At 41.6% G+C, this 19,196-nt stretch overlaps 1 protein-coding gene and 1 non-coding gene across 2 annotated transcripts; one reads left to right on the top strand and one right to left on the bottom strand.

Annotated features, from left to right (window-relative positions):
- Positions 1-8,489: 8,489 nt before the first annotated feature.
- LOC142164444 (small nucleolar RNA R71) lies at positions 8,490-8,596 on the bottom strand. Its single transcript, XR_012695215.1, has one exon. It is a non-coding gene; the product is annotated as a small nucleolar RNA R71 (small nucleolar RNA).
- Positions 8,597-9,164: 568 nt separating this feature from the next.
- LOC142163873 (uncharacterized) lies at positions 9,165-9,929 on the top strand. The gene has a single exon (XM_075221023.1). It carries the CDS (start codon positions 9,165-9,167, stop codon positions 9,927-9,929), a length of 765 nt encoding a protein of 254 aa, XP_075077124.1.
- The last annotated feature ends 9,267 nt before the right edge of the window (positions 9,930-19,196 follow it).

The following is a 19,196-nucleotide window of genomic DNA, read 5'->3' as shown; positions in this document are numbered from 1 at the left end:
AGGTGTTAGAATTGAAGGCCCAATTTGTAGTGTCATTCAATGCCTTAGGGTAACAAGAGATTTGAATCTAGGTAGTGGAAAGTGATGATGATTGGATGATGAAAGCAAAATGGGTAAAATCAGAGAAAATAGAGGGGAAAATATCATAGAAATTATCTGGGCATGAATAAATGAGAGATTGGCCGTTGAAGCCTGAAAAACCATTAGTCGAAGCCCTAAAGTCCAGAGTTCATTGCATTTGACCTCAAGACGTCGAATAATAATGATGAAGACAGCTATTATTCCATGCATGCTTCGATTTGAAAGCAAAGAGCCAAAGTAGATGAAATACCAAATCATCGTTCCAGACCTTATAGGTTTTATTTGGGATTTTGCATAATAATAATGAAAGAGGAAAGATTTAAGAGAGTATCGCGGCTAGTAGGGACAAAGGAGATGATTTCGTGGTTGATTTGTTAACCTTGCATGGATCTGTGCAAGGTCTTGAGGATTGATGTGGTTGTAGGTCTGGAGAGAATATGGAGGAAAAGGGAAAGGGGCGGCTGGGATAACATGAAAATGTTTTAAGGTTAAGGGATTTGGATAGCCGTCTCTAGGGATAAAGTTAGGAAAAGGGTTCTAGGCCATTGACTTTTAAATCAACGGTCCTGATAATTTCGGGTTTAAGCGTTTTTTAGGAGAAAATATGAGGGCCATTGGATCTCTTGGTTTTAATGGGTATGATTAAGTTAGATGGGTATTGAAATTAAAAGGAAAAATGGAGATAAGTTCGGAGACGTTGATTTAAAGGGTGGACAACTCCGATCAGTTGTGCTTCTTTTGTGGGTGCTAGAGACGGGTGACGTGGCATGATTTAATTAGATCGGAGAGAAGGTCATGTGTTGCTAAGTTGGAATGGAGTGGGGTATTTGGACTGGGTCAAGCCTGAATTGGGCTTGGTATCTGGGCTAAAATAATTTAACTAATAGCCATTTTATGTTTAATTAAGAAATTACGATGGTAGCCTTTTAGATTTTTAACCTTTTTGAAATAAATTTAAGTAAAATTAATTATTTTAAATAAAATATAATAAAAATTATAATTATCAAATACACTACTAATTATTGTAATTAATTATTTGTAAAAAGACTGTATCTTCTAAATTATGACACTACTTTCGAAATATTAAAATAGTAATCTATTTTAACTAGAAATTAAGAAATAATTTATTAAATTAATTAGAAAACCTATGTAATGTATATAAAGGTTTTAATAATCTTTAAATAGTAGGTATGATATATTTTGTAATTATTATACTAAATTATTGATTTCAACACTGTTAATACTTAATATTTTTGTAAAATAGGTATTATTGATTAAAAATATTTTCAAAATATTTATTGCAAATTATTAAGTATAAATAAATTAATTTTTTAAGAGAGGGTCAAAATTGGTCGTCAACAGCTGCTCCTCTTTGACCGAAGAGGATGAAAGAGTTTCCGGGCAAAGAAATCGAACCAAGGCCAATTTTGTCCCGACCTCAAGCATACATCGCGAAAATGGCATATGGGTTTGAGGAAGATTACGAGTTGTAGAATTAGGAGTTAAGGAAGATTCCGGGAGGATTTTGCGGAGTTGGGTCTGAATTCTGGTTTTGAATTGCTTACATACCTCGGGCTTAACGAGGATCAGGCCTCATGTATTTCTGGAGTGAAGATTTGTTTCTTTTGTGGGGGGGGGGGGAGGGGTGACACTCACAGGAATTGCCCCAGTATCGTATTATGATGATACTACAAGACGGAAGATTTGGTACCCATGATAGCTTCTGACCTGCGACTTGATTTGAAATATTTGTAGAATTAGAGGTCTACTGATTGTATTTAAGCTTGAGGTAGGATCCTTGGCCTGCTTGTGAGTTTGTTGTCCCTCAGAGCGTTATAGCTTATTTTGCTGCTTAGAAGAAGTTCAACATTGCGATGTTTGTTGCTCCAAAAATGGAATTCACACATACCCATATATTGCAATGAATAATATGTTAACATGTGATGTAAATGACGCAGGAATGATAATGTTTGGCTGCTGGCTAGCCGTTAATTGTGATTGGGATAACGGGATACTTGAATTTGACTCGATTGTTAGCCGGCCTGTGTTCCATTCCGCAACTGTGGGAGCATTAAGTCTCCTTGTGTTGGGAGTGTCTCCGCACGATGGGAGTAATTGACTTCTAATTTGGAATGCATCTCCGTGTGTTGGGAGAAGTTGCATTGAAATGTAAAGTATCTCCGCGTGATGGAAGTGGGTGCATTAAAATGTAAAATATCTCCGCACGATGGGAGTTTCTGACTTGATAAATGTAATCATGCCTGTAAGCTGCATGAGCAAAATGTCAAAACATTCGAGATAAAAAATAAAGAAATAAGGAGCATGCCCAGAGGTACTCTTGATTGCAAAAAGAAATTGAGGTCGTCGATTGGCGGAACGTGGGTGACGAGGTTTTCAGTTATATATTCTGATCTTCTATGTGGTGGAGTGGCGGTGCGGATCGCTCCCGTTGGAGAAGCGAATAATTTGGCTATATACGGGTCTTCGATTGGCGAAGCAGATGACTCGATTTGTACAGGGTGGTCCGATTGACTGAGCTGACGGTTTGCTATATACATGCTCCGGTTAGCGGGGCCAACGACTTGTTATATACAACATACTCCATTCAGTTGAGCAGACGGTTTGCTATATACAATATGCTTTGGTTGGAGGGGCTAGCGGCTCGTTATATACAACATGCTCCGTTCAGTTGAGCAGACGGTTTTCTATATACAATATGCTCTGCCTGCGTCAGCGGCCTAGTGTTGATAGTATGAGGGAAAATTTAAATAACAGAAGGGAGTTGATAGTTGTGAGAGAGTAAAAGGTCCGTCATTTCCCTAGCGTGATCCAGCATTTCCCTGTATTCTGTTGGTCTTGCACTCAAAGAAAACTTCTTAGCAGGGGGTGTTGGATTGTATTGACCGTAATCCTGGCTTTGCCCTGGCCCTGACGAGGTTGCACCATGAAGTTCGTTAGGTGGAACATTTTACGATACATATAGAAAACATTTTGAAAATCTTTTATCATATGGAAAATGTCGCCATTCTTGATTATGACATGTCTAGGAAGTTCCTCAAAAGCAAAAGCTGTTTCTAGAAGACTTTGTCCAGTTCATATTAATCCTCCAAGATGCTTCTGATGACATGGCTTCTTGCCGGTGCGATTGCGTCCTTAATCTAAACTAATGCGTTACAAAGGTTTTCCTAGGGTTATGACCGAACCCTTTCAGGTTGCCTACATATCCGTAACAGAATCAGGTCAAAACGTAGTTCATGGGTAATGATAAAGAAAATATGATGATGACCGAGCCTGACTCAGGTAGCATACATTTCTAAATGGAATCAGGTCAAGACGTATTTCGATTGCAACATGATGAGATTCGAAATGAAGTTGCTAAGTCTAACTCAGACAGCTAATGTATCCAAATGTTATCAGGCCAGAATGTAGTTCAATTACAAAAGATGACTAAATCCGATGAGGATTGCCTACGCATTCCTTCCAAAGGAAATCAAGTTGTGGCGTAGTTCCAAGTACATATAAAAATGGTATTTGGATTTTCCTATTACAACTGAAGGGGGAAGACAGAAACCGGACCTTACGTGGGTTGCCTATGTATCCCTCTGTGGGATGTCAGGTCGAGCGTAGTTCTGTTATAACCAAAACCAAACTTTATTATCTTCAAATGTAGTATCTCTTAATTGCATCTGAGTTGATAGGCTTTGTGCTGACTCTTCCATCCATCTTTGTAAAGATCAGAGCTCCTCCCAACAACAATCGATGGACCACGTAAGGATCCTACCAATTTTGTGCAATCTTTCCTTTTGCTTCTTCTTGATGAGGGAATATTTTCTTTAAAACCAACTGCCCCTATATAAATTGGCGAGGTTTTACCCTTTTGTTTAATGCATTGGCCATCCTATTTTGATACAGTTGACCATGGCATATTGCGTTCATTCTGTTTTCGTCAATGAACATAAGTTGCTCCTCCCTGACCCGTATCCATTATGTGTCGTCTAATTTGGCTTCTTGAATGACCCTTAAAGATGGTATCTCGACCTCTGTGGGTATCGCAGCTTCAGTGCCATATACTAAAATGTATGGCATTGCCCCAGTGGATGTCCTCATGGTGGTCCAATAACCCAGTAAGGAGAAGGATAATTTCTCGTGCCATTGCTTATAATTGTCAACTCTTTTTCGCATAATCCTTTTGATATTTTTGTTGGCTGTTTCAACTGCTCCATTCGTTTGTGGTCTGTAGGCTGTAGAGTTACGGTGGACAATTATGAACTTCTCACAAATTTCCCTCATGAGATCAATGTTGAGATTGGCTGTGTTGTCAGTGATGATCGACTCAGGTATCCCAAACCGACAGACTATGTTGTTACGGACGAAATATGCCACTACTTTCTTTGTGACGGCCTTGTATGTAGAAGCTTCGACCCATCTGGTGAAGTAATAAATTGCTACCAAGATAAAACAGTGCCCATTTTATGCAGTGGGCTATATAGGTCCGATTACGTCCATGCCCCAAGCGACAAAAGGCTAGGGCAAACCCATTACGTTTAGCTCATTAGGCGGAACCCAGATGAAATCCCCGTGGATCTGGCACTGGTGACACTTCTACTCATAGCGGATACTATCTATTTCCATGGTCATCCAAAATTATCCAGCTCTTAAAACCTTCTTACTTAAGGTGAAGCCATTCACGTGGGGTCCACACATTCGTGCATGTATTTCTTCTAGTAGTCTTGTTGCTTCAGCGGCATCTACACATCTTAACAGACCCAAGTCTGGGTCCTCCTAAATAGGACTTCCTCGTTGAGGAAAAAGTGATTTGCCAGCCTCCTGATCGCTCGCTTCTGACTATTACTAGTATTATTTGGATACATTCTTGTTTCAAGGAATCTTTTAATGTCGTAGTACCATGGCTTGCCGTCTGGCTCTTTGTCTATATGAAAATATTATGCATGTTAATCCCTAAATCCTGGGAATGTGCTTGAACTTGATCTTTGTGAACTTCTTGCATAGCTCTTTTACACAATGCATGTATGGAAGTATCTTGACATTCTTGGTAGTCCAATATCCTTGAACTTGATGTATCAACAAATCATAATCTCCTATGACCAAAAACGCCTTGTTGTTCCTGTCAACTGCCATCCTAATTATGAGGATGCATGCTTCGTACTCGGTCATATTATTGGTGCAAGGGAACCTTATCTTTGTTGATGTCGGGTAGTGTTGTACTGATTTTGAAATTAAGACTACCCCAATTCCTACTCCATTGAAATTCGATGCTCCATCGAAGAACATTCTCCACCCTGGGTATGATTCTGCAATATCTTCTTTGGCGAAAAACACTTCTTCGTCTGGGAAGTATGTAGTGAGTGGTTCATAGTCCTTATCCACTGGATTCTCTGCAAGGTGATCAGCTAAGGCCTGTCCTTTGATGGCCTTCTGTGTTATGTACACAATGTCGAATTTGCTTAGGAGAATATGCTATTTGGCCAGTTTTCTTAAAGGCATCTGCTTCTGAATGATATACTTGAACGGGTCAAGCCGAGTTATTAGATGTGTGGTGTATGCTGACATGTAATGCCTCAATTGCTGGGAGATCCAAGTCAAGGCACATCAACTGCGCTCTATCAAAGTGTATTTGGCCTCACATGGTGTGAACTTCTTGTTTAAGTAATAGATAGCACTGCTCCTTCCTGGCAGTCTCATCGTGTTGTCCTAACACGCATCCAAATGCATTATCTAAAACTGACAGGTATAATAATAGTGGCTTCATGGGCTCTGGAGGAACCAATACAGGTAGATTTGACAAGTACTCCTTAATCTTATTGAAGGCTTTCTGACATTCTTCTGCCCATTTTGTAGCAGGATCCTTCTTCAGCAGCTTGAAAATAGGTTCACACGCCGTGGAATGGGATATGAATATGCTGATGTAGTATAGTCTGCCAAGGAAACTCATCACATCCTTCATGCTCTTGGGCGGTGGCAACTCTTGAATGGCTTTAATCTCTGAAGGATGTAGTTATTTCCATTTCCTGCTTACGATGAAACCTAGCAATGTTCCAGAAGGGACTCCAAATGCGCATATCACAGGGTTCAACTTCAAACTATACCTCCGCAAGCGTTCGAAAAGCTTCTTCAGGTCATCCAAATGTTCCGAATTCTTTCGAGACTTGATGATGACATCGTCCACATATACCTCAATTTCTTTTTGAATCATGTCGTGAAAGAGGGTTATCATGGCCCAAATGTAAGTAGATTGTATTCTTGAGGCCGAATGACATGACTCTATAGCAGTAACCTCCCTAAGGCGTAGTGAACGGTGTTTTATGTGCGTTTTCTTCATGCATCAGGATTTGATGGTACCCAGCAAAACAATCCACGAATGATTACAGCTCATGTTCGCGTAGTTGTCGATAAGGATATGAATATTTGGTAAAGGAAAATTTTCCTTTGGGATGTCCTTGTTAAGGTCTCGATAATTGATGTTTGGCAAAAAATCCATATTTTTGCAGGTAATTTTCCTTTCATTATATCTCGATCTTGGTAATTTTGTGTGAATATTTGTGACTCGAGCTTAATAATGTTATTAATATGTGTATGAGTCAATTGGAAGTGATTTGGAAAGTTTTCATGCAAAGTGAAGTAAAAACGAAAGAATTTGGAGGAAGTATAACTTTGGTTCCCAAGTCCCGGACAGCGAAGAGAGGTTCACCTCGTGAGACCGGGACCGGAGCAGAAGAAACCAGAAAAGTACCGAACAGCGAAGCGAGGTTCACTTCGCTAGACCGGGATCGGAGCAGAAAATATCAGCTTCTCTCATCCGAATTTGGAGAAGCCCAATTCGCCTAACAAACCCTAAGGGGGATACACTACTTTGGAAGGGAGAAGATTTTAGGGACATTATTTTGGAGGCAAGAACATCACGTGGAACAACTTTTGGTGGAGAAAATCGACGAGTTCTTCATTTCTTCAACTTTTCTTTGTAATTTGTTTATGCAAAATACTTGAAAAATTGTTACTACGAACATGAGTGGCTAAGCACTCTAGTTTCTAGGGTTGTGGTTGACATGATTATTAATGTTTATTAATTACATATTCCTTAATTCAGATTATCATCTTGTGGTTGTTTCTTTAATTCTAGTTTTAACTTGTGAATTGTTATAGCTACCAATTCACCCTCCTATCTATGATATGCTTGCGAAAGCCGTGTTTAGATTAGAGTATAATGAAAGAGAGCTTGTTTCTGAACTCGTGGCTCGGGTAAGAATTTCGTGGTTAGGATAGGAATATACCTAATAGTCTTTCTTAGTTGAATACCTTATTATATTCGCTCATGATAGACTTAATACCATAGGAATATAGGATTGATATATTATGGATAGACGAGTAGTATTGTGGGAACATGCTATTCATATAAACGATCCGGTCAATTAGCAACCATTGATAATCTGGATTAACAAGTGTGGTCATTGAACTTAATAAGATTGATAAATCGACCACAACCCTATAATCTTCATCTCATCTGAGTAAAATCCAAAAACACATGTTTGCATCCTTGATAAATTAGCGAATTACTTGTTCAACTTCTACAAAAGTAGGTTAGTAGTAAAAGAATATTTTTGATTATCTTAGACAGTTAATTGATTTTATTTTGCTTAAGTAACAATTAATCTAAGTCTCTATGGGTTCGACATCCGACGTTCGAGTCACTTTATTACATAACGGCCACGTATTCTTGCGTGTACTTGGGGAACCAATAATTTTTTGGCACCTTTGTGGGGGAATTAGTTATTGATTGTTTATTTAAGTTAAGATTTTATTCGTTATTTGTTCATGTTTTAATTTTCAGTTTGCTTTATTTGTGTTAACGCAGGCTCTTCTCTTGGATGCGGAGGAGTAGAAGCTCGAACAACCTCCTTCCTCTTGATCCTGAAATAGAACGAACTCTTCGCAGGGTAGGGAGGGAAGTCGAATCTAGAACTAGAATAGAAGGAGAGTTGGACATCATAGTTCAACCTCATCCACTAGAGATGGTAGGTAATGAAGAGCGACTAGTGATAGAGGCTGCAAGGCCTAATCTTGATAATATGACTCAGGCTATAGTGAAGCCTAATATAACGGTCCACTTTGAGTTCAAACAGTACATGGTACAACTGATTCAGTCCACAGGGCAGTATGTGGGTCTATTTCATGCATATCCGCAATGACACATTAAGAATTTTTTGGAAATGATGGATACTTATAATTATCCGGATGTTTCCAAAGAATACGTCAGACTGACGCTATTTCCCTTTTCACTTCTGGGGGAAGCCAAAGAATGGTTGCAGAAGGAGCTCACAAACTCGATCCACAATTGGGATGATCTAGCATGAAAATTCTTAATCAAGTTTTTTCTCACTAAGAAGACAAAGTCGCTGAGGAGCCAGATTCTTGGGTTTCTACAACGAGATGGCGAGACTACTCGTCAAGCTTGGGAAAGATACAAGAAGCTACTCAGAAACTGCCCACATCATTGTCAGACTGATTAGGTGTTGGGTCACACTTTCATTAATGGGTTGGACGAGACATCAAAGAAGAATCTTGACTCAGCATGTGGGGGTAGATGCATGGCAAGCCCGTATAGTGAAATCCAGATTATGCTAAACAATTTCACTGCTAATGATAATAATTGGCAAAGAGATGGGAAACCACAAAGAGGACGTAAACAGAAGGCAGTAGGTGTAATTGAGCTTGATGATTTCTTAGCTATGAGGGCAGATATAGCGAGATAAGAAAATCAGATGAATAAAATGACAATGCACCAAGCATAACAGATGCAGCATGTGCAATAGATGTCTACTTGCTGCGAGTTATGTGGTAAAGGTCACACAAGTGATATATGCCTCGGGAATCCTAAATCCATCTACTATATGGGGAAACAAGCTAGAGGGCTGATGAATCAACATGCTCAATATGGTAACACATACAACCCGAACTGGAGGAATCATCCTAATTTCTCTTGGGGTGGAAATCAGAATATCAGACCTCAAGCGAATTACAATCATCCACCTCAACCTTCATAGCAAGCAGAGGAGAGTTTGAATGACATGATGAAAAAGCACTTGATAGACAATCAGAAAGTTATGTCAGAGAACCAACAAGTTAGGGTTGAGAATGAACAATTATGCACAGAGTTCAGAAATCTACAGAGACAACTTGGGAAAATGGATAACAATCAGAACACTAGACCTGCTGGAGCTCTCCCAAGTGAGACAGAGAAAAATTCTCAAGTCAATGCAGTGACGTTGAGAAATGGGAGAGAGTTGGTAGAAGTGCCTAAGAAGAAAATGGAGCCGTCTGGGCTCGAAAAAGAAAGAGTGCCAAAACCTGTAGAGGTAGATGAGAAAAACAAAATAGAGTCTGAGCATATATCAGAGCGGGTGCCTACCCCTTTTCCTCAAATATTGAGAAAGAAGAATGATGACCACATGTTTCACAAATTTCTAGATATGCTAAAGCAGATACACTTGAACATCCCTTTGATGGACATGCTCTGTGATGTCCCAAAATATGCAAAATATATTAAGGATATAGTGGCAAATAAAAGGAGGTTAACTGAGTTTGAAACCATCGCACTTACTGAGGAGTGCACTTCCAGGAATCATTACAAGCTTTCACAAAAGCTTAAGGATCCGGGTAGTTTTACCATCCCCGTGAGGATTGGTGTGATCGACGTGGGTAGAGCCTTGTGTGATTTAGGTGCAAGTATCAATCTGATGACATTGTCAGTGTTCAAACAATTGGGCTTAGGAGCTCTGAGACCCACCACGATGATTCTACAGTTAGCTGATAGATCTTATGTTTATCTTTGAGGGGGTGATTGAAGACGTCTTTCTACAGATTGGAAAGTTTATTTTCCCTGCAGATTTTATCATCCTGGACTACGAGGCTGATGAGTTAGTTCCAATCATCTTGGGACGGCCTCTCTTGGCCACTGGAAATGCAATTATCAAAGTCTGAGAAGGTAAGATGATCATGAGGGTGTATAATGAAGTAGAAGTATTAAATATATATCGAGCCATTTAGTTGCCTCGTCATTACGATGACCTTGCCAAGATTTCTGTGTTGGAGATAAATGAACCAGTTGTGGAGCCAAGTGCGTTTAAAGAAGATGCACTAGAAAAGGCATTGATGTTATTCAATCACTTGGAACTTGAAGAAGAGGTTGAGGAGATGTTGCAAATTCTGGATGCATCTTATGAATACATAAGAGAAAGATCTCAATTTGAGCCTCTTGATAGGCCAATCGGCCCGCCCCTAAACCCTCAGTTGAGGAGGCCTCGAAACTGGAATTTAAACCCTTACCATCTCATCTTCATTATGCATATCTGGGAAGTTCTAACACTTTGCTTATGATTTTTCTTCTCATTTGTCTAACTTGCAGGAAGAAAAGCTATTAAGGGTATTGAGGGAGCACAAGCATGCCATTGGTTGGACTATGTTTGACATAAAGGGTATTAGCCCTGCATTTTGCATGCACAAAATACTAATGGAGGAGGGACACAAGCCTAGCGTGGAACATCAATGCCGCCTAAATTCAATCATGAAAGAGGTGGTAAGAAAAGAAGTGATTAAATGGCTCGACGCAGGTATAGTATTTCCTTTCTCCGATAGTAGGTGGGTAAGCCTTGTACAATTTGTACCTAAAAAGGGGGTATGACTATTGTAGTGAATGAACAAAATGAATTAATCTCAACTAGGAATGTGACTGGTGGGCGAATATGCATAGATTATAGGAAGTTGAATAATGCTCCACGAAAAGATCACTTCCCTCTCCCCTTCATTGATCAAATGCTTAACAGGTTAGCCGGACAGGAATGTTATTGTTTCCTTGACGGCTATTCAGGGTATAATCAGATTGCTGTTGCCCCCGAAGATCAAGAAAAGACAACTTTTACATGCCCTTATGGCACATATGCATTTAAGAGAATGGCATTCGGATTATATAATGCACATGCGACTTTTCAATGGTGTACGATGGCTATTTTCACCGATATGGTGGAACAATGTGTTGAGGTCTTTATGGATTATTTTTATGTGTTTGGTCCCTCTTTTGATGAATGCTTGACCAATCTTGCTAAAGTGCTTGCTAGGTGCGAGGAGACTAATCTGGTACTGAATTGGGAAAAGTACCATTTTATGGTGCGTGAAGGTATAGTGCTGGGGCACAAGGTGTCCAAAGATGGAATGGAAGTTGACAAGGCTAAGGTGGAAGCAATTGAAAAGTTTCCGCCGCTAGTTTCAGCGAAATGAGTTCGGAGTTTACTGGGACATGCAGGCTTTTGTCTCCGATTTATAAAGGATTTCTAAAAAATCTACTCTCATTTGTGCAGGTTGTTAGAGAAGGATGTGCCATTCATGTTTGACGATGCTTGTCCGAAAGAATCTGAGAAGCTGAAAAGAAGTTAGTGAGTGTACCAATCATAGTGGCTCATGACTGGAACGAGCCATTCGAGCTGATGTGTGATACTACGCAAGCAAGACTCTCACTCCTGCTCAAATAAATTATACTATGACTGAAAAGGAGTTGCTTGTTGTAGTGTGGGCGTTCGATAAATTTCGGTCCTATTTGGTTGGCACCAAAGTCATCGTCTACATAAACCATGCAACCATCAGGTATTTGTTCGAAAAAGAAAGATGCTAAACCAAGGCTAATCCATTGGGTTTTACTCTTGCAGGAATTTGACTTGGAGATCACCGTAAAGGAATAGAGAATCAACTGGCTGATCACTTGTCCAGGTTAGAAACTCGGAATCATGTAGCTGAGGGAAACCTTCCCGGATGAGCAATTGTTGGTCGTTCCTACAGGGGAGGTGCCATGGTATGCATATTTTGTAATCTATCTGGCAAGTGGAGAAATGATGCCTGACCTGAACCTCATGCTAAAAAGAAGTTCTTGCGAGATGTGAGATCATATGTGTGGGATGAGCCGTTTATGTTCAAATCTTGTACCGATCAGTTAATGAGAAGATGTGTGCCTGAATCTGAAATAAATGCTATCTTACATGACTGTCATGTATCGCCTTACGGTGGTCATCATGCAGGTGATAAAATGGTAGCCAAGGTGTTGCTATTGGGTTTCTATTGGTATGTCCACATCAGGGTGGATACAAAGATCCTCATAATCTAGAGTATCACTCCCTCGAGCGACCTGAAGGTTCTTCATTTGTTTTCCCAGTGCTTGCAATTGTTCAAACACTGATTCTTCCTCCTTATATTTAGCTTCCCTTTCTATCTCGGCCTATTGATCAACTTCATAAGGCAACCTGATTGTGACGGGCACTGTGAAGGTGGGTTCTAAAATGACATATACGGGAGGAACATATCACTCATGTACAGCGGTATGTGCCATGGGTATGTGCTGGTTTTGGTTAGTGGTGAAAGTGACGCCATCACGAGGAGGGGTGCGAACTTTGTTGGTAGCAACTAGTATGTTTTGAGGTGTTTGAACGTAATTTGGTACGTAAGGGGTGTGTATGGAAGGGTTTGGTGGGTGTGCAGGGGTTACTGTGGGAATGATCTGGGTAGTAGAGACTGAAGTGAGGGTATTGTTAGCTTGATGAGTAGTGGAAGGAAAGTTATCGAGAATTGAATCTAAGGAAGGAAAATGGGGTGGTTGTGGGATCATCGTCATGGCCAGATGTGCCAATTCCCGAATTTGTTGTACTTCCTCCCTCAATGATTCCATCTCTTGGGCCATCCTAGCCCTATTTTCGTCATTCTTTGTGTCATCCTTCTCTCCCTGTCGCCTCGAGCTACCAGATATCACCAAGGCGTGTTCGGATGAGTTATTTGTCACAGTCATCTTCCCTTTCGATCTCAAGTTGTATGGTGGCTCCGCCAGTTTTGGGTCAACACAAACCAACTTTCTTTTGCGGAATAATAACAAAGTAATACAAGAAAAGAAAAGAAAAAAGAACAGAAGTCAGTTTTAGTGTTTGCACAAGTATGGGAACACAGAGTAGTTAGTTCACGTATTCAGGAAAATGCGTTTCCTAAAATTCGTGGGACCTCTCTTTGCCATAGGTAGGTCTAAATCGCGAATATTTCACAAATAATTATATTTGACATATTTAGATCCGAAGCAAATTTTTGCTTTTCATATATAATAATTGGATTGTAATAGGCGGGAGCAAAGGTTACATCATTGTTTTCAACATTCATAGGATTATATGGGCTCAAATAAACTTGCCCTTAGGTAAAGGGAAGGTTCATGATAAAAGATACAAAGTGGGAAAAGGGGTGAAATTAACCGACTTCTAATAACCATCTCCGGAATCATTCCCCATCTCTTCTTCTTCCTTCGGTTCTTCCTCCGGGTCTTCTTCAAATTCGTATTCATCATCATTGAACTCAGGCACTTCTTCTGGGTCTTCCTCTGGTTCTGTCTCAAACTCAATATGTATAGATTAAACAACTCAGTCATCATCATCGAGAGGTAGCAGAATGTGATCAATTGACCCCGAGACCACTTGGCGATACATGGGGGTAGTCACGAGGTAGTGTGGTAAAATCTCATGATAGATTTGCAAAGCCATCACTGCATCATCCAGCCATGCTATTCCTTTCCGGCTTGGTCGGGCTAGCTCATCTTCTTAATTGATCCAGACATACTATTCTGGAATGCACCACGAATTCTGACCCATTGACATTGTGACTAGATCGTTCCACTCCTCCTGAAGCCTCCTTATCCTTGGTATCAAGATTTTCCCACTGTACTCATCTTCATAAAATGTCGTCCTCGTCCAGAGAGGTACATCCTGAATCAACCCGAACTCTCTAAGAACTCGTAGGGGTGAGTATGGCCCAATGCCCTCGAGTCCTATCAGCTCGATAAAATACTTCTGGGGAGTCCTTAGGATTGCCCTGCCTCTTGGTCACGATAGCTTCTAGTTGATCCACTCTCCGCTTAAGTTGGTCAGCAACTCTCTCCTCTTCCTGTCCGTGCGGGGAGGCCCAATGTCTCATTCTATCACTGTGACTTTGAATCATGTTACTAGAGCCCACAAAGTAGTCAACCGTGGGCTCTCTTTGAAATAAGTGCTCAGTGGCCCAGATTTGAAGCAATAGATTGCAACCCTTGAAGCAATCGTACCCCTGGGAACATGCAGACAATGCTCTGAGAATTTCTGCTAACACCATAGGTACCAAAGTGGCTTGGAGGTTGCCCCAATATGTTGCCAAAACCACAAGCAGCAAGTTGATATTGATCTGTCCTCTTCTTTGCGGGAAAACCAGCAATCCCAGTAATGCCAAAGAGAAGGCTATGGGTCGGAGACATTCCCAAGTTGCCTGATCACACTGAAATTCTCCCAAATACCATTCATAGCTTTCACGCTATTCGAACCTACCGAGCAATTGGTCCACGATTACCCATCCATCTTCAATATTTGTTAAACCTTGACTATTTGCCAAATCCAAAGCATCGAGAAACCTGCAGCCGGGCATGGTGACCGGTAGTATCAGCTTCCTCCCAGTAAATGACAGTTCAGTGAAACCGGTAACTTCTTCCAACGTTGGCACCAACTCATAATCAGCAAACATGTAAAACACTTTGGCCGGGTCCCAAAACTCTATCAGTAAGCAAGTAAGCACCTTGTCATCCCTAATGTTTAGCAAGGCAGTCAATGCTCCTAGGTGTGCCCTGATTTGGTCTCCATACTCTCAACGGATGTTTTTCCACCACTACTTTAGCTTATGCGGTGCTCCCATCACCATATTGGTCTTGGGGATGTTTTGGTTGATTTCCATTTCTCAAGAGGGTAGAGAAAATAGGTTTGATAAATGTTTGCTTTGGGTCTTAAGTGTCTCATCATGATTAGTTTGTCTTTTCACAAAGTCATGTCGTTGGGTGCATGCCCGTTGGCATTAGGGTGACTTTCCTAATTGTGTGTCGATGCCAAGGACTGACCTACCTAAGGTTTATGCAATATGACCTATGTTTAGTTGACCTGACAAAGCCATTCTCTTAAGATAAGTAATTTTTAAAGAAGGTTCGAAGGGGTGTAAAAGACAACCCTCGCGTGTTATTGTGTTTGATAGGGTACTGTAACGACCTGGCCGGTCATTTCGAGAGTTATAGCCTTATTTTCCCCATTTCTGCTTCTTTTTGTGCTTTTTAGCTATATTATGATATATCGGGTTAGTTGGTTCGAGTCTGGAGTTGTTTCGGAGTAAATTGAGACACTCAGTCTCTAAAGTAGAAACTTAAGTTAGAAAAGTCAATCGGATGTTGACTTATATGTAAACGACCTCGGATATGAATTTTGATGATTTTGTTAGCTCTGTTAGGTGATTTTGGACTTGGGAGTGCATTCGGAATGAGATTTAGAGGCATGTGGTAGAATTAGGCTTGCATTGGCGAAAGTTAAAAATTATGCAATTTCGGTCGACAGTGGAAAATTTGATATCAGGATCGGAATGTATTTCCGAAAGTTAGAATGGGTTCGTGGTGTCATTTGTGATGTGTGTGTAAAACTCGAGGTCATTCAGACATGGTTTGGTTGGTTTCGGCATCGGTTGTCAAATTTGAAAGTTTAGAAGTTCTTAGGCTTGAATCCGAGGGTAATTTGGAGTTATGATGTTGTTTTGAGTGATTCAAAGGCTCAACTAAGTTCGTATGATATAGTGGGATATGTTGGTATGTTTGGTTGAGTTTCCGAGGGCCTCAGGGTAATTTCAAGTGATTAACGGAACAAGTTTGGAAATTGGAGGAATTGTTGAAGTTTAACTCAGCTATCATAATCGCACCTGCGGATGTCTCATCACAGGTGCGAGCCTGCAAAAGCGAGCGGGAGATCGCAGATACGAGATTGGAGGAGCTAGCCAGAAGGCGTTGTTGCGATGAAGTTCTTGCACCTTCGATGGTCGCAGAAGCGGAGGGAGATGCGCAGGTGCGCTTTCGCAGTCATGTCCAGGCATTCCTACATCATGAGTGAATGGGCTTTCGGGTTTTTGGGACTTTTGTCGGATTTTGATACGTGGGCACGTGGATCGGATTGGAGTCGATTTTGGGCTTTGAATGTAATTTAGTAGTATTTTTGTGAAATTGATTCCTTTAGCATATATTAATGGTATTGTGCTGCTTGTGGCTAGATTCGGGATGCTCGAAGGCAAATTCGAGAGGCAAGGGCATTGCAGAGTATAGATTTGCTCGGATTGAGGTAAGTAACGATTGTAAATCTAGTCATGAGGTTATGAAATCCCAGATTTTTGTGTCATGTGACTATTTGGAGGTGACGCACATGATAGATGACGGTCGTATGGGCGTGCACCATTGAGGATTTGAGACTTGGTCCGTCCCGTAGAAATTGTAAAGTTTAACAACCTGTTGTAGCTATATGCTCTTTATGTGCTTTAGAAAGATTTATTGTGAATCATGCTAGATACCATGTCTAGGCCTTATGCCAGTATTGTTTGGACCCTTAGAGGTCATTTCTTGCTGTCCTCTCACTGCTTTATTTGATATCCCGTACTCAGTCATGTCCAGGCATTCCTACATCATTGCACAGTCTATGTTATTTTATTTGTTGCATCATGTTAATGTTGTTTGGGCCGAATTCATTGATTTTTGAGAGCCCGAGAGACTGGAGAGGTTTATGACTGAGTGAGGCTGAGGGCTTGTTTGTGAGGTATTGTACCTTAGTGCGTGAGTTGTCCGTGCGGATTATGATATAATATTATAGCACATGAGTTGTCCGTGCAGCATGTGAGTTGTCCGTGCAGATTATAGCGCTTGGGCTGTAAGAGTCCCTCCAGAGTCTATACATACCCCCAGTGAGCGCTGGTACCTACTGAGTGCGAGTGCCGAGTGCTGAGTGATTGGGAGGCATGAGTGATTGTGAGGTTGGAGTGATTGGGAGGACTGAGTGATGTTTTGCCCAAGGGTCGGTATATGTTTTCCTCCGGTGTGCTCATAGCTGCTTTGAGTCCTTGTTTGAGAACTGTTGAAAGATATTTTTATTGGTTTTATGTGAACTGGATTTAAACAAGCCGATTTGACTTGAACACTGGTTTTTAAAGCATGTTGTGCTTTACGGGATTTTTGTGATATGAACTATACTTGCATCTAGCTCGTCCCTACTTCTCAGCCTTTATTTAATGTTTTTACTTTCTAATTTGGTGTACTCACGTTACTCCCTGCACCTTGTGTGCAGATCCAGGCATTTTTGGCCACCTAGTGTTTGTTGATATATTCAGTAGCGGATCATCGGAGATAGAAAGGTAGCTGCCTGGTGATCGCAGCCATGTTTTTCTCTTCCCTTATCTTCCCCTTAGTTGTATATTAGATTTTTCCTAGACTATGTTAGTCTTGATGTTATCAGACAGTTTGTAGTAGTTGCTCATGACTTAGTGACACCCCGATGTAGGGCTATATTTTCAGCATTTTATTTTTATTTTGGTTTGAACTCTTTAATGAAGATTCTAGTAAAGTAAAGCTCTCAATTATATTTTAAATAAAATATCGATGTGTTTTAGAAATGTGTCGGCTTGCTTAGTACCACGATAGGCGCCATCGCGACAGGTTAGGTTTTGGGTCGTGACAAGTTGGTATCAGAGCCTAGGTTACATAGGTCTCACGAGTCATGAGCGGGTTTAGTAGAGTCTTGCGGATCGGTACGGAGTCATCTATACTTATTTTCGAGAGGCTGTAGAACCTTTAGGTAAAATTCCACATTCTTGAATTTTTGTCGTACAAATCTGTTGATTCTGGTAACTAAACATATGTTGTTGCATTCTCTCACACATGGTGAGGACTCGTACTACCGGACAGGATGGACAACCACCAGTACCACCAGCCAGGGTCGTGACAGGCCGAGGTCGCGGTGGGGGCAGAGGTGCAGCCTGTACAATAGCTGGGGTAGTACCTGCAGACCCACCAGTTGCCCCAGATCAGGACCAAATTCCCTTTGTTGATGCACCAGCTCAGGAACCACCTGTGTCTATCATGATTCCAGGCCTTCATAAGGCCATAGCTCAGATTCTGATAATATGCACCAGCCTTGCTCAGGCGGTCTCTGTTCCGGCCGCAGCAGCCACTTCTCAGGACGGGGGAGGTGCTCATACTCCCACTACTCGTACACTAGAGCAGGTGGTACAGGGATTCCAGACACAGGGGGTACCACCAGCCCAGTCGGTTGCAGCTGCTTAGGACTATGAGATTCTTGCTATTCCTGTGGATGATCAGCGTAGGTGGGAGAGGTTTGGGAGACCCTGCCTCTACCTTTCAGTGGCACATAGAGAGAGGATGCTCATGACTTCTTAGACAGGTGTTAGAGGATACTCCGTACACCTGGTATTCTGGAGACTTGTGGGGTCTCATTCACTACTTTTTAGTTTTCTGCGGCTGCACTCAGATGGTAGGAGACTTACGAGAGGCGTAGGCCTGTTGGCGTAGCTCCCCTTACTTGGCAGCAGTTCTCCGTGGTATTTTTGGAGAAGTTCGTGCCTCAGTCCTGCAGAGAGGAGCTGCGCAGATAGTTTGAGCAACTTCACCAGGGTGATATGTCTGTGACGCAGTATGAGATGCGATTCTCAGAGTTGGCCCATCATGCTATCTGGTTGGTTCCCACAAACAGGGATAGGATCAGGAGGTTTATAGATGGCCTCACTTATCAGTTGTGATTTCTTATGACCAGAGAGAGAGTGTCTGGTGCTACTTTTGATGAGGTTGTCGATGTTGCTCGGCAGATTAAGATGGTTCACGGTCAGGAGAGGATTGAGAGGGAGGCCAAGAGGCCTCGAGGACAGGGAGGATTTAGTGGTGCTCCTTATGGGGGTCATTTACAGCACGGCAGAGGCCGTCCATTCAGGTATGCTCAGCCAGCCCGCCCAGTTCACCATGGTTCATCATCTGGCCATGGTTCTCATAGTTTATATCAGGGCCACTCATCACTCAGTGCCCTTCCAGCCAAGAGTTCATCCCGTGCTCCATCAGTTCAGGGCTCCTCTATGCCAGGTTCTTCTACCAGTTAGGTCTGTGCTCGGGGCTCCCTTCAGTCCCCGCCACCAGCACTAGGGAGTTGTTTTGAGTATGGGGAGTTTGGGCATATGTGGAGGTAGTGTCCTCGTCATCATGG

This window comes from Nicotiana tabacum, chromosome 9 (genome assembly GCF_000715075.1).
Source record: "Nicotiana tabacum cultivar K326 chromosome 9, ASM71507v2, whole genome shotgun sequence".
In the NCBI taxonomy this organism is placed as follows: Eukaryota; Viridiplantae; Streptophyta; class Magnoliopsida; order Solanales; family Solanaceae; genus Nicotiana; species Nicotiana tabacum.
The sequence above is the reverse complement of the archived record's forward strand: the minus strand, read 5'-3'. Positions and strand labels throughout refer to the sequence as shown.

Bases quoted from the DNA above. Each gene is read 5' to 3' on its own strand.
- LOC142163873 (XM_075221023.1), top strand. From the start codon at position 9,165: ATGATGAAAAAGCACTTGATAGACAATCAGAAAGTTATGTCAGAGAAC.